The sequence below is a fragment of the Podarcis tiliguerta genome (genome assembly GCF_965153285.1).
Source record: "Podarcis tiliguerta genome assembly, chromosome: 1".
Classification (NCBI taxonomy): Eukaryota; Metazoa; Chordata; class Lepidosauria; order Squamata; family Lacertidae; genus Podarcis; species Podarcis tiliguerta.
Window position 1 is genome coordinate 133558626 of NC_139534.1, and position 11851 is coordinate 133570476.

Consider the following 11851-nt stretch of genomic DNA (forward strand, 5'->3'; position numbering starts at 1 on the left):
TTTTGCCTTGCCAGATAAGCAGGGACCAGCATGGTTTCGAATTAGATGGGTGACCAAGGGCTGAAATCCCAGAAGTGCATGGGGCTGGACTAGATGGCCCTTGGGTCCCTTCCATCTCCACCAGTTCTTTGATTCTATGTACTTAGCAGCCACCGAAAAGAGGACAGTGGAGGCACCTGCTTGACATTAATAGGAAGGAGTTCCAGAGTGTAGGTGCTACCTGCCAGACGGAATTATCGAGTTTTTATGAATCATCACAGAATTTTGTTTCCTACTTGGGTACCGAAAGGTGCAGCTAACCAGTGAAATAAAAAATCTAAGGTCTTATATATATAATAAATGTTCATAAATGTACCAAGAAAACATGTACATAAATATATAAACCACATGTCTGAAGCAGCACAGGAAAGCAGCCCTGGAACCATTTTGACTCCCAAACTGACCAAATGATTTTTCAAGGAAAATGGAAAAGCCTCCCCATTGTCTTTTTATTCACAAATCATGTCTTAAGGGTATGTCTGTGTATGAATAGGGTGAGCCTGTGACCTGGCTCAGGAACTAAGTATTTGTCATTACAAAAGACTGGCCAGGCTCCCCAGGGTATCCAATCAAGTAAGCATTAACAGGTAACCTGCCAGACAGGAGATAAACAACACACTCAGATTTCTGCTGTAGACCGCCCTTTCTGTGATGCATGTATGATGTTTCTGGGGGTGGTCTTGGACTCCAGGGCGGGCAATTTAAAATGTCTATATAAGGGCAGGCACACCTTTGTTCTGGGTCCTCCTCCTTTCCTGCGTGTGAAGGGGAGCACCCTGTTGCAACAGTTCAATAAAGATCAGGCTTACCAGCTGCTTTGCTTCTCAATATTCTCTGGTTGGCCTCTGTTCCTTTCTCCGACCGATGGAGAACCTGCAAAGGACTCTATAAGGGCTCTTGTGTCCCCCATAAGGGAATAAGGGCAGATTTATGTTTATTACACCAGCAACCTGGAAAGCTAGTTATTTAAAAGGTATGCCCCTCTCTCTTGGTCAGGGGAGATCTTTCATATCTATCCAACCTAACTAAAGGACAATTAGTCCTGCTGTCAGGAAAGCTGATGTGGGAATTCCTCCTCAGTCCACAACTGCCAGAACTCCTTTCTTCAAGGGCAGACAGACAGGCTGTCATAAGCTCTCCTTTGGTATGCATGCTTATTCTGGTGCGGAGAGCATGAACTAGTTCTTCCGAAGTAAAAACAAATATCAGTTACTGATTGTGCATTATTAATTGTGCACATGGGTCAATTATATATATATAATTTCCATGCCATTTAAAATATCACTTAAGCGATTTACAAAAAACTGAAGGAGCAACGGACAACTTAAACGAAATATCACAACAATGCACAGTTACCCAAAAAAAGTTACATGGATAAAAAGCTTCCGATAGATATCCATTCATTTCCTTTTGACGCATCCCCGCTCCCTCCCTCGCAGCCTCCTCTATCTATCATATATCTATGAACCTCCGCACAGCTGCCGCAGCGAGCCCTACCCAGCATGCACCGGGGGCCCCCTTGGCCGGCCGGTCTCTGCCCACCCCGCGTGGACTACATTTCCCAGCATGCCGAGCGGGCAAAGCGGCGGCGTAAGGCACCCGCGGGCGCGCTGGGAAATGTAGTCCCGGCTTCGTGAGGGAGCGCCGGCTCGTGTGAGGAGGCGAGGCCATGGCGGCCCCCGCGCGGCCCTGGAGCCCCGAGGAGCTCCGCGGAGACGCCCTGCCCAAGAAGGAGATCGTCCGCTTCCTGCAGGAGCAGGCGGCGCACAAGGTGGGCGCCCGCTCGGCCTCCCTTCACACGGTCGCGGGGACACGCGTGTCGGGCGGAGGGGCCGGCGCACAGCCCCTCTCTCTCTGGACTAGGGCGGGAGACACGCGAGGAGCGGGCGGGGCCGCCTCCCGCCCGACACGCGTGCGGGGAGAACGTCTGAACTCGCGTGTCCCGCCAGCGCCTCCCGCCTCCCCTTTTCCCTCGACCCCGTCGCGCCCCGCTTATCCACGGAGCTGAGTCGCGAGGGTGGACGGGGTTCCCCGAAGGTCATCCAGCCCAACCCCCTGCAGTGGAGCCCGCCCGCCCCCTTGGCCAGCCCCGCTCCGGCCTCCCACCGCCCAAGGGCTCTTGCTCATTGTGGGGCACTCAAATAATTTGCATTAATTTTCCATTTAAACATATATAATCACATCCTTATTATTATTATCCACTTGACTTCCTTGGCTCCTCAGAGGCTGTCGCCTTCCTTCCCTCTCACCTCCTGGCTTTCAAAGCTAACCTTTATATCACAGCATTTGATATGTTTTCCAATTCTAATATAACTCATTACTAAAAATTCAAATAAATATAGAAAGCTAAAAAAAAATCTCATTACAAGTCTTCAGTCAACCCTACTAGCGTTGTTGGCTGCTTACAATTATCTTTCAAATATTGTATAAATTTACTCCAGTCTTTTTGGAATAGGTGATTGTGCTGGTTTCAGTTTTTCTCCATCAGCTTCGCCAGTTCTGCAAAGCCCAGCATTTTCAGCTGCCCCTCTTCTTTCGTCTTTGTGGGGCATTCAAAGCTCCCCTCCTTTTCTAATTGTAAAATAAAGATCACCCCCCAAAAGAAGCGAAGGGACCAAGTCCCCTGTCCCCTTTGCAGGCAGAAGGCCTGAGGTGGCTGGGAAGGTTCCTGCCCAAAACCCTTGCGGGCTGTTGCTGCCGGTCAGAGTAGACAACAATGGGTCTGACTCTGGGCAAAGCAGCTTCCTATGTTCATGGATCTGCGCTGGCCTTTGCTTTCATCTGTAAGCCACCTTGAGTCGCCGACAGGGGAAAAGGCAGGGCGTCAATAAATGCCGAAGGAGAAGCAACTTTGGGGTTTCGTTTGATTGCAGGGCCTTCTTTTGTACCTATAAGCTTGCAAGAAATACTCTTGATGCAAAGGCTGAGGATTGCGACTGAGGTTCCCCTTGCAGGGGATCCCTCTGGGTTGGGTGACAACTGCTGATTCCTGCAGCTGGGTGGGAGGGGGGTCACAAGGGCAGCACTGAGTCTTTCCTTTTTTATTATTATAATTTTTATTAATTATCCATTTACAGTGGTAAAGGTAAAGGTACCCCTGCCCGTATGGGCCAGTCTTGACAGACTCTAGGGTTGTGCGCCCATCTCACTCAAAGAGGCCGAGGGCCAGCGCTGTCCGAAGGCACTTCCGGGTCACGTGGCCAGCGTGACATCGCTGCTCTGGCGAGCCAGAGCCGCACACGGAAACGCCGTTTACCTTCCCGCTAGTAAGCGGTCCCTATTTATCTACTTGCACCCGGAGGTGCTTTCGAACTGCTAGGTTGGCAGACGCTGGGACCGAACGACGGGAGCACACCCCACCGCGGGGATTCGAACCGCCAACCTCTTGATCGGCAAGCCCTAGGCGCTGAGGCTTTAACCCAGTGGTACCTCGGGTTAAGTACTTAATTCGTTCCGGAGGTCCGTACATAACCTGAAACTGTTCTTAACCTGAAGCACCACTTTAGCTAATGGGGCCTCCTGCTGCTGCTGCGCTGCTGGAGCCCGATTTCTGTTCTTATCCTGAAGCAAAGTTACTATTTCTGGGTTAGTAGAGTCTGTAACCTGAAGCGTATGTAACCCAAGGTACCGCTGTAATAACATATATTCACATCATTATTATCCACTTTACCTCTGTGGCTCTTTAGCCTCATGGCTTTCTTTATTAACCTCCATATTATCGCATTTTGTACGTTTTCCAGTTATAATTGCACACATTGCAAAATATCTCAAAACTTATATAAATAGAAAATTTCTCATTACAAGTCTTCAGACAAGCCTACTAGTGTTGTTAATTGCTTACAATACAGTGGCTGCTCGGGTTGTGAATGTGATCCGTGCGGGATGCACATTCGCAACCTGCATCTGCGCACACACGGGTTGCGATTCTGCGCATGCGCAAAGCGCGATTTAGCACTTCTACACATGCGCAACCACTGAAACCCGGAAGTAACCCGTTCCGGTACTTCAGGGTTTCGGCAGCCCACAACCCAAAAAGACACAACCTGAAGCAGCTGTAACCCGAGGTATGACTGTATTCTTAAATAGCATACAAATTTACTCCAGTCCATTTGGAATACTTGATCGCTAGTTTCAGATTTCCCCCGTCAGCTTCGCCAGTTCTGCAAAGTCCATCATTTTCCTCTGCCAGTCTTCTTTCCTTGGTCCTTTTTGTTTCCATTTTTTGGCTAGAAGAATTCTCGCCGCTGTTGTTGCCTACATGAACAGCACATATACTAAAATTGGAATGATACAGAGAAGATTAGCATGGCCCCAGTACTAACTCTCTGTCCTGTGCCGCCACTGGGTTGTGTTCAGGGTTTATAGTTCACCCCCAGTGCGTGGCCACAAGGTATTACCTGTGATGCCCACGTGAGATTTTTGAGCTTGGTTGGAAGAAGAGGCGTCAGTTGATTTCATTCATTGGATGTGGTCTGGTTCAAGCAGAGTATTCCACTCCGTAAAATGCACTTCCCATAATCCCAGCTGCATGGCAAGAGAGTGACATGACTCCTTTCTTTCCCGGTATTGAACTAACGCTCTTGGTTTTGCTTTTAGTTCCTGTCAGAGCACAAACTACTAGGACAGATAAAAAATGTGGCCAAGACGGCCAGTAAGGAGCAGCTGATCACGGCGTATAACGAGCTCTTTGAAACCAAGGTAGGTACCCTGCCTTGTCTGAGCAGATCTTATTACTAGAATCTTTGTGGCTAAGGTCCGTAACAATCAAATTTATTACCTGCCCTTCACTAGCGGGTTCTAGGGCAGCTTACAACAATTAACAAAATCAAAATTAAGAAACAGTTGCAGGGTGATTGATGCAGGTTAGGAGTGCCTCTCCTTTTGGCGCAGTGCCTCTCTCTAGCCTTTATGAGATGGATCACTAAGATGAAAGCCATTTTCAGTAGCCATTGATGGTAGGGAGAGGGAGATAATATGTCTTTTGCCATACAAGCTCCTACTTAAGTTCTCTAAAAACCTGGTAATTATTTGCTGTGGATCAATATAGTTAACCAAATGACTATGAAGGCCCAGTATAGGGTGGTGGAGCTTTCCAGGAAGCTCAGCCATCAGCGTTTCCGTGCTCATTTGTGCAGTCTGCTTGTTGGCTTGGTAGTCAGTGTTGTAGGGTCTCTGGTTTGTGGCATTTTCCATAAGTCTTTTCCCTGTAAGTTAAAGCTCGCTGTGTCCTGTGTGACTCGGCTTCCTTCCTTTATAAGGTATACGAAATGATATGGATTGTATTTCCTTTACCATGAGTATGTAGGAAGAGTCTGCTGGATCAGGCCAATGGCATCCTGACCCAGCATCCTGTTCTCACAGTGGCCAACCAGATGCCTCTGGGACAGGAATTTATTCACCGATGTAACACATTTTCTTTCTAGAGATTTAAGGGCACTGAGAGTCCAGAGCATGTAGCAGAGCAAGTGAAAAATGTCAAGATTGATGAGGAGAAGCCCAAGGAGACGAAGCCTGAGGAAGCTGTGGATGAGGTAGGTGAGGAGAACAGTCAGGTATGATTTGCAGACTCTGGCTGGTGGGAAGAGGCAGCCCTTGCAGGAATGTAAGGGAGCAGGCAAAATGGGCAGGAGGGGGGGTGCACCTCTTCTGGACACAGAAGAGCCGCTTCAGAATTTCAGGATCTTCCTCACCAAGAAAATGCAGGGCTGTAATCGTGGGGACTTCTCTCCAGAAAGTGCAGCTGTGTGCCTAGAAGTCCCAGTTCACACCCTCACGAAGGGTTTGAATATCTGGATTGGAACCAGCTGTCGGTTCCATTTGCAATTTCCTCCAGGGAACTCTCTTCCCTTGGAGATTTATCAGACCTGTTGCAGCATTTTCTGGACAGGCGACCTTAAATCAGGCAGACTTCAGCACATATTCTAAGAGCTCAGAATTTAAGATCCTCCCTGAACATAGCCACAGAGTCCTAAGTGATTTACTTCGTAGTCTGACACACATCCTCACAGAAATAAGTCCCGTTGTATTTCTTGGGCTTACTCCCAGGGAACTGTGTATAGTAAGTATTGCAGCCTTCACCCTGTTGTCCAGCGTACACATCATTTTGTGATCTCATCTACTAGCTGTGTGGAGCATTGTGTTCAGTCATATTGAAGCTTTAATGTTAAATAGCAGAGCTAACGGGCGGCTGTCTTTCCTTTCTGCTCTCTGAAGCCATTTTTTCATTGTCTTTTGTGCAATGCTTTGGTCAACTTCTGTACCTTTTGGAACAGTGAGAGCGGGAGCATGACCCTTGTTTCTTCCCTCTTCCCATTTCAGGGCCCCCCAAAATATACAAAGTCAGTACTGAAGAAGGGGGATAAAATCAACTTTCCCAAAAAGGGCGATGTCGTTCACTGTTGGTATACAGGGAAGCTGCAAGATGGAACAGTCTTCGATAGTAACATTCAGACAAGTAAGTGTTCAGAAAAGGTGGCATTTCTCTTCTTCACAGAGATGGGGAAGCTGTGGGCTTTAAAGACCAGAGTAGCTGTGACTGAAGGCACAGCTTTATTTTCTCTCATTTATACCCCCCCTGTCTTCTGCCACGGAACCCAAGGTAGCTTCTACTTGTGCTTCCCAGTCACTCACTAGACCCAGACCTGTTTAGCTTTAGCCAGGTGGTGGCTTTGTGGACCTACTGAGCATCTCCTGGGAACACGATGCAGCAGATGTGTTGCCTGTGAAGTGAACGGGTCTTGCACAAGGCCACGCCTCTCCTTCTGGGCTGCAGTTTGCATTTTTTTCTTCCCGTCTGGGGATTCCAGTTTGCATTCCCCATGGATTCTCGAGGGCATGGTCTGTTTAGCACTGGGGAATCAAATTTTGCATTCTTACAAATGGGTTGGATCTGAATGGATTTGAGTCTTGTTGTCTGAATGAAAAAGAGATTTCTGTGATTTCTTCCTACTCCCGCACCCCCAATCTACAGCCCACATGCTGTCCATGTGCTTCTAGAGGGTCCCTGACCTTCAGCATCAGCTCTCCCAGGAGCTGCAGTGGAGAGAAGGAAACAGAGTCCCATTCCATGAGCAGTGTTCCACTTACCGTATTGTAGCCGATGTGATGTATTCAGTGTGTCTGGGTTGACACATGTACGTACAAATATGTACACACACACATCACTCATGGGCACAGTCAGAACTTCTTCCACTGCTGCCTCTCACTATAGATGACAATTCAGACCTAGATGGTCCAGTGGTCCGACTCTGTATAAGGCAGGAGTTTCTTGTGGTCCCCTGTTTCCTGCTCTGCATGTCTGCTTGGCCTCTGGCCTAGAACTGTACTGTACCCAAAGACCCAGGTGTTTGGGCAGATCAGGGGTGCTCTCTTGCCCTCAGGATTGTGGATGCCCACTGCCTCAACGTGGATTTGTGACGTCACACACCCAACATCTGTGGCTCCTCTTCCTCCTCCTCTCCACAGCGAGTGAGGCAATGTTTTCCATGTCTGAGTCCCCCACTCCCTCGGAAAAGGGTGCCTGGCTAGTTGGCTGGGGATGGCAGAGCTGAACTGCTTTTCCCTCAGAGGTAGTGCTGGCTTTTCTCAATGACTTTGTGGGTGCCCTGCTCCCAAAGTTGTATTATTGTGGGTGCCCAAGCACCCACGGCCCCCTGGAGTTGGCTCCTATCGTGCGGATGTCTCTTTCTCAAGCACAATTTAGGGGGTCTTTGTTCAGTGCAAAATGCCCTGAAATATAGTAGACGGAAGCTGTTTCACATGTCGCTTGCCTTCCAGTGCATCTTGCGCCAGAGATGACCCTCGTGAGGTTTCACCACCAGGCTTCCAAAGGAGAGTGGGATGGAAATCACAGTGTTTCTCAGTCTTCCATGCTCCTTTTATACACTAAACATTTAGCAAACTGGGCTTTGACTGAGAAACCCCTTTCTTGACAGAGTGGTGGGAGTTTTGTAGCCATTAAGCAACTATCAAAACAGCTCCATTCCTTAGCTGGAATGGCTGCCTTCTTGTGACCAGGCTAGTCTTGCCCCCTAGTTACCTAGTGAATTTGCGTGACCTGGAATGTGGGTGACTCCTCGGGAATCCTTTCCCAAAGCAGTGCCCTTGCTCAGGGGGACCACCTTTTGGTATTATTGTTGCATGTTTTTAATATTTGTTTTGTATCTAAGTTGCCTTGAGACCTTTGGGCAGAAGGCAAACTTTCTCATCGCCCTTGACCACCAGCGATACTTTCTGGGTGGGGAGTTGTAGTCCAGAACATCTGGAGTGCACCAAATGGGGGGGGGGGAGGCTGGTGTAGAGCGAGAAGCCAGCTGAGAGAGGGATAAGAGCTCCAGAATGTTGGTGTTGTTTCAGGTTCAAAGAAAAAGAAAGCTGCAAAACCACTGAGCTTCAAAGTCGGCGTTGGAAAAGTGATACGAGGCGTGAGTATCCTGGCGGAAGGGTGGGTGGGTGCAGCTAGGATATCTTTGGGCCGGCCCACCCACCTCCTGTGCCCATCTGTCAGGGAGGAGCTCCTGTTGCCAGGCAGCTGTCAGGCTATTTGCTTGAATCCTCCAAGAAGAGAAGCTGATGCACGTTGTCTGTCAGCCTTCCTCCATAGCACATCTGACAAAATTCATTTTCCTTTCCCGTGCTCAGTGGTCTTTGCATCAAAGCCCATTGAAACAGATTATGCTGCCCACCAAGATGGAGGGAGGAGGTGGGGGTGTTAAATGTTTTACCTGAGCGCAGGTTAGGATGATTGGCATTAAGATACCTAAGTGTATATGCCGTTTTAAGGGTTGCCAGGATTTATTTATTTCACTATTTAGCTGTTTCTATGTGTCCTTTGTTACCTGTCCGCACTCCCTGGGCTACTTGTCGTCACATCTCACAAGTGCAGTGGCCAACAAGTTGCGGCTTGCCTTACTAGCGAGACCTGCAACTTGTGATGTCCCTGACCTCTCCCTTCCCTGTCTCCCGTGGCGTGTGCAGAGGGAGGGAGATGTGCCCTTGGGTGATCTTCTGCAGAAGGTGCAAACTTTTGCTACAGCCTCCTGAAAAGGTTCCAGGGAATAGGAAACTGATTCCTTTATCTAATAGGGAGGAGGAGAAATGGCTTCCGTCATATCAGTTGTGCTTTTGGCAGAATATAGAAGCAGTATTAATGAGCCCCTAAGAGAGGCAGAGAAAGGGGTTGTTTATTTCCTTCCAAATGGCATTTTGCAGGAAGCTAAAACAGCAGGGACAGTGGTGGCTTCTTCTGCAGAAACTTGTGGGATGGACATCACTTCTCTTTCATATATAGCTGTGGCGCTTTGGTCTAAACCACTGAGCCTCTTGGGCTTGCTGATCGGAAGGTTGGCGGTTCAAATCCCCGCAGTGGGGTGAGCTCCCGTTGCTCTGTCCCAGCTTCTGCCAACCTAGAAGTTCAAAAGCATGCCAGCGCAAGTAGATCAATAGGTACCACTGTGACGGGAAGGTAAATGGCGTTTCCGTGTGCTCTGGTTTCCGTCACAGTGTCCCATTGCACCAGAAGCAGTTTAGTCATGCTGAGCACATGATCCAGAAAGCTGTCTGTGGACAAACGCTGGCTCCCTCGGCCTGAAAGCGAGATGAGTGTCGCAACCCCACAGTCGCCTTTGACTGGACTTAACAGTCCAGGGGTCCTTTACCCTTTTTTACATATCCTGCACCAGTCTGTCTCTACCTTTCTGATAATCTTAAAAGCACTAGAATGCATTCATTAAACATGATTTTGCAGCAATTCATCTGAACCAGATTTTCAATAAGACAGACATCTTGTAAAACATTTAACCTAAAAAGGCTGGCTCTCTAGTCCTCCTCAAAACACAAAGGTCTTGGCCTGCTGAGTTCGTTAACTTACCCAGCAGAGGGAACTTGCTCCACTCACCCTTATTGTTTCAGCTTATCTTCTAATAGCCCAGGTCAAAAACATTCCTTCCAGCCTGCAGGGGAGAAGGCTCACCTGGAAATCGAACCGGAATGGGCTTATGGGAAGAAAGGGCAGCCAGATGCCAAGTATCCTTGCAAAGTGTGCCGCTGAGCAGTCTACTAATCTGATGGAAAATGTGGGTGTGCAAAATTCTCTGGCTCAGAAAGCCAGGTGCCGGTGAAGGAATTCCCAAGGTCTAAGCATGGGGCAAGTGCAGGTAAGGACATCAGAACCTACTGGATCAGGCCAATGGCCCATCTAGTCCAGCAGCTTGTTACGATACAATATGATATCTTTATTGTCATTGTCCCATACAGAACAATGAAATTGAAAAATCTACATAAGACATTCAAAAGCCCCTAAAAATTCTGAAACCCCATTTTAAAATACAATATACAGTGGTGCCTCGCAAGACGAAATTAATTCGTTCCGCGAGTCTCTTCGTCTAGCGGTTTTTTGTCTTGCGAAGCAACCCTATTAGCGGCTTAGCGGATTAGCGCCATTAGCGGCTATTAAAGGCTTAAGGGATTAGCGGATTAGCTGCTAAAAGGCTATTAGTGGCTTAGCGGTTTAGAAAAAGGGGGTGGGGAGCGAAAAAAAATCTCAAGAATCGCAAGACATTTTTGTCTTGCGAAGCAAGCCCATAGAGAAATTCGTCCTGCGAAGCGCATTGAAAAACGGAAAACCCTTTCGTCTAGCGGGTTTTCCGTCTTGCGAGGCATTCGTCTTGCGGGGCACCACTGTACTCCTATAGAGATGCCCCAATGGGAAACCTGCAAGTGGGATTTGAGTACAAGAGGCTTCTCTCCTGATGTGGCCTCCAGCACTGCTGCTCCAGCTGTGGAGGGAGAGCACAGCCAGCATGGCATAATTTTGGGGGAGCGTGGGATGCAAACGGGCAGAAATGCCTGCAGCATGGCAGGCCTCACCAGCACCCTTTCCACAAGGGCAAAGCACATCTCTGACACTAAGTTGGTCAATTGAATCCCTATGTGCTGCCAAATACAATGTGATCCCTAAAATTGGGCATGACGGCAGTGCCGAGATGTTTGGAGATGAGGCAAGAGGATCTGGAAATAAGGAACTGAAGCGGCAGGCTAGAACGTTGCACTTCCCCTTTCATGCGACAATGCTTGCTGCAGCCCTGTCCATGTGGCGTGTCCCTTGGCTAGGAATTGTAACCGAAGTTGTTCTGGAGCAGAGTCAAACTCTGCCTATCTAGTTTTAAGTACTTATGTGTTCTCCATTGACTGAATATTTCAAGGGAAGGTGATGCCAACTCTGAACCAGACAGATCATGTACTTGAAGAACTTTGGGGAGGGGGGAATGTTATATAGCAGGTCTTCATCAGCTAATTATAGGATATGTAACAACAACAATTGGCAAATGCTTACTACATTTTGTTCCTTCCTTCCCCTATTCCTGTGAACTTTGCGTTCTGACCCTCTTCAGAACTGCCACTCTGCAAGTGTAACTTCTACCGTAGAACGAATTCCTTAACTTGCATACTTTAGAATTCCACCAAATGCAAAACTTTTCTTTGAAGTGGAACTGGTGGATATTGAATGATGGGTTGCTCCTCCTGGCCCCCCATCTCTGAAAACTGTGAAGATGCTCTTGGAAGTCCAGGAAATGTGTTTGTGGCCTTGTTTCTCACACAGCAAGGGTGGGGTGGAAAAGCTTTTATTCCAGTTGCTGTGTACAGCATCACTTTAACTAAAGACTGGTTTATATACGTGGCTCTGACTGTCATTGGCCATCTGTGGCTGTCATTTTTTTTTTTTTACTTTGGCACACCTATGAAATGTAGTGCACATTCAAAAATGGTGCAGTTGTCATAACCTTTGAAGAGGTCCTCCTCTCACATATTTTGA

The 11851-nt window shown here is 48.1% G+C and overlaps 1 protein-coding gene across 3 annotated transcripts; it reads left to right on the plus strand.

The window, feature by feature from the left end:
* Positions 1-1600: 1600 nt before the first annotated feature.
* On the plus strand, positions 1601-11713 carry FKBP3 (FKBP prolyl isomerase 3). 3 transcript variants are annotated; one of them, XM_083431740.1, is made up of 7 exons: positions 1601-1810; positions 4636-4737; positions 5463-5570; positions 6358-6493; positions 8395-8482; positions 9996-10062; positions 11492-11713. In XM_083431740.1, exons 1-7 carry the CDS (start codon positions 1709-1711, stop codon positions 11519-11521), a joined length of 633 nt encoding a protein of 210 aa, XP_083287866.1. In that variant the 5' UTR covers positions 1601-1708; the 3' UTR covers positions 11522-11713. The 3 variants fall into 3 exon arrangements, with proteins under 3 accessions (XP_083287866.1, XP_083287865.1, XP_083287867.1); XM_083431741.1 differs by having other exon boundaries at positions 1644-1810; positions 8395-8466; positions 9969-10062; XM_083431739.1 differs by lacking the exons at positions 9996-10062; positions 11492-11713 and having other exon boundaries at positions 1641-1810; positions 8395-8768.
* Positions 11714-11851: the final 138 nt, after the last annotated feature.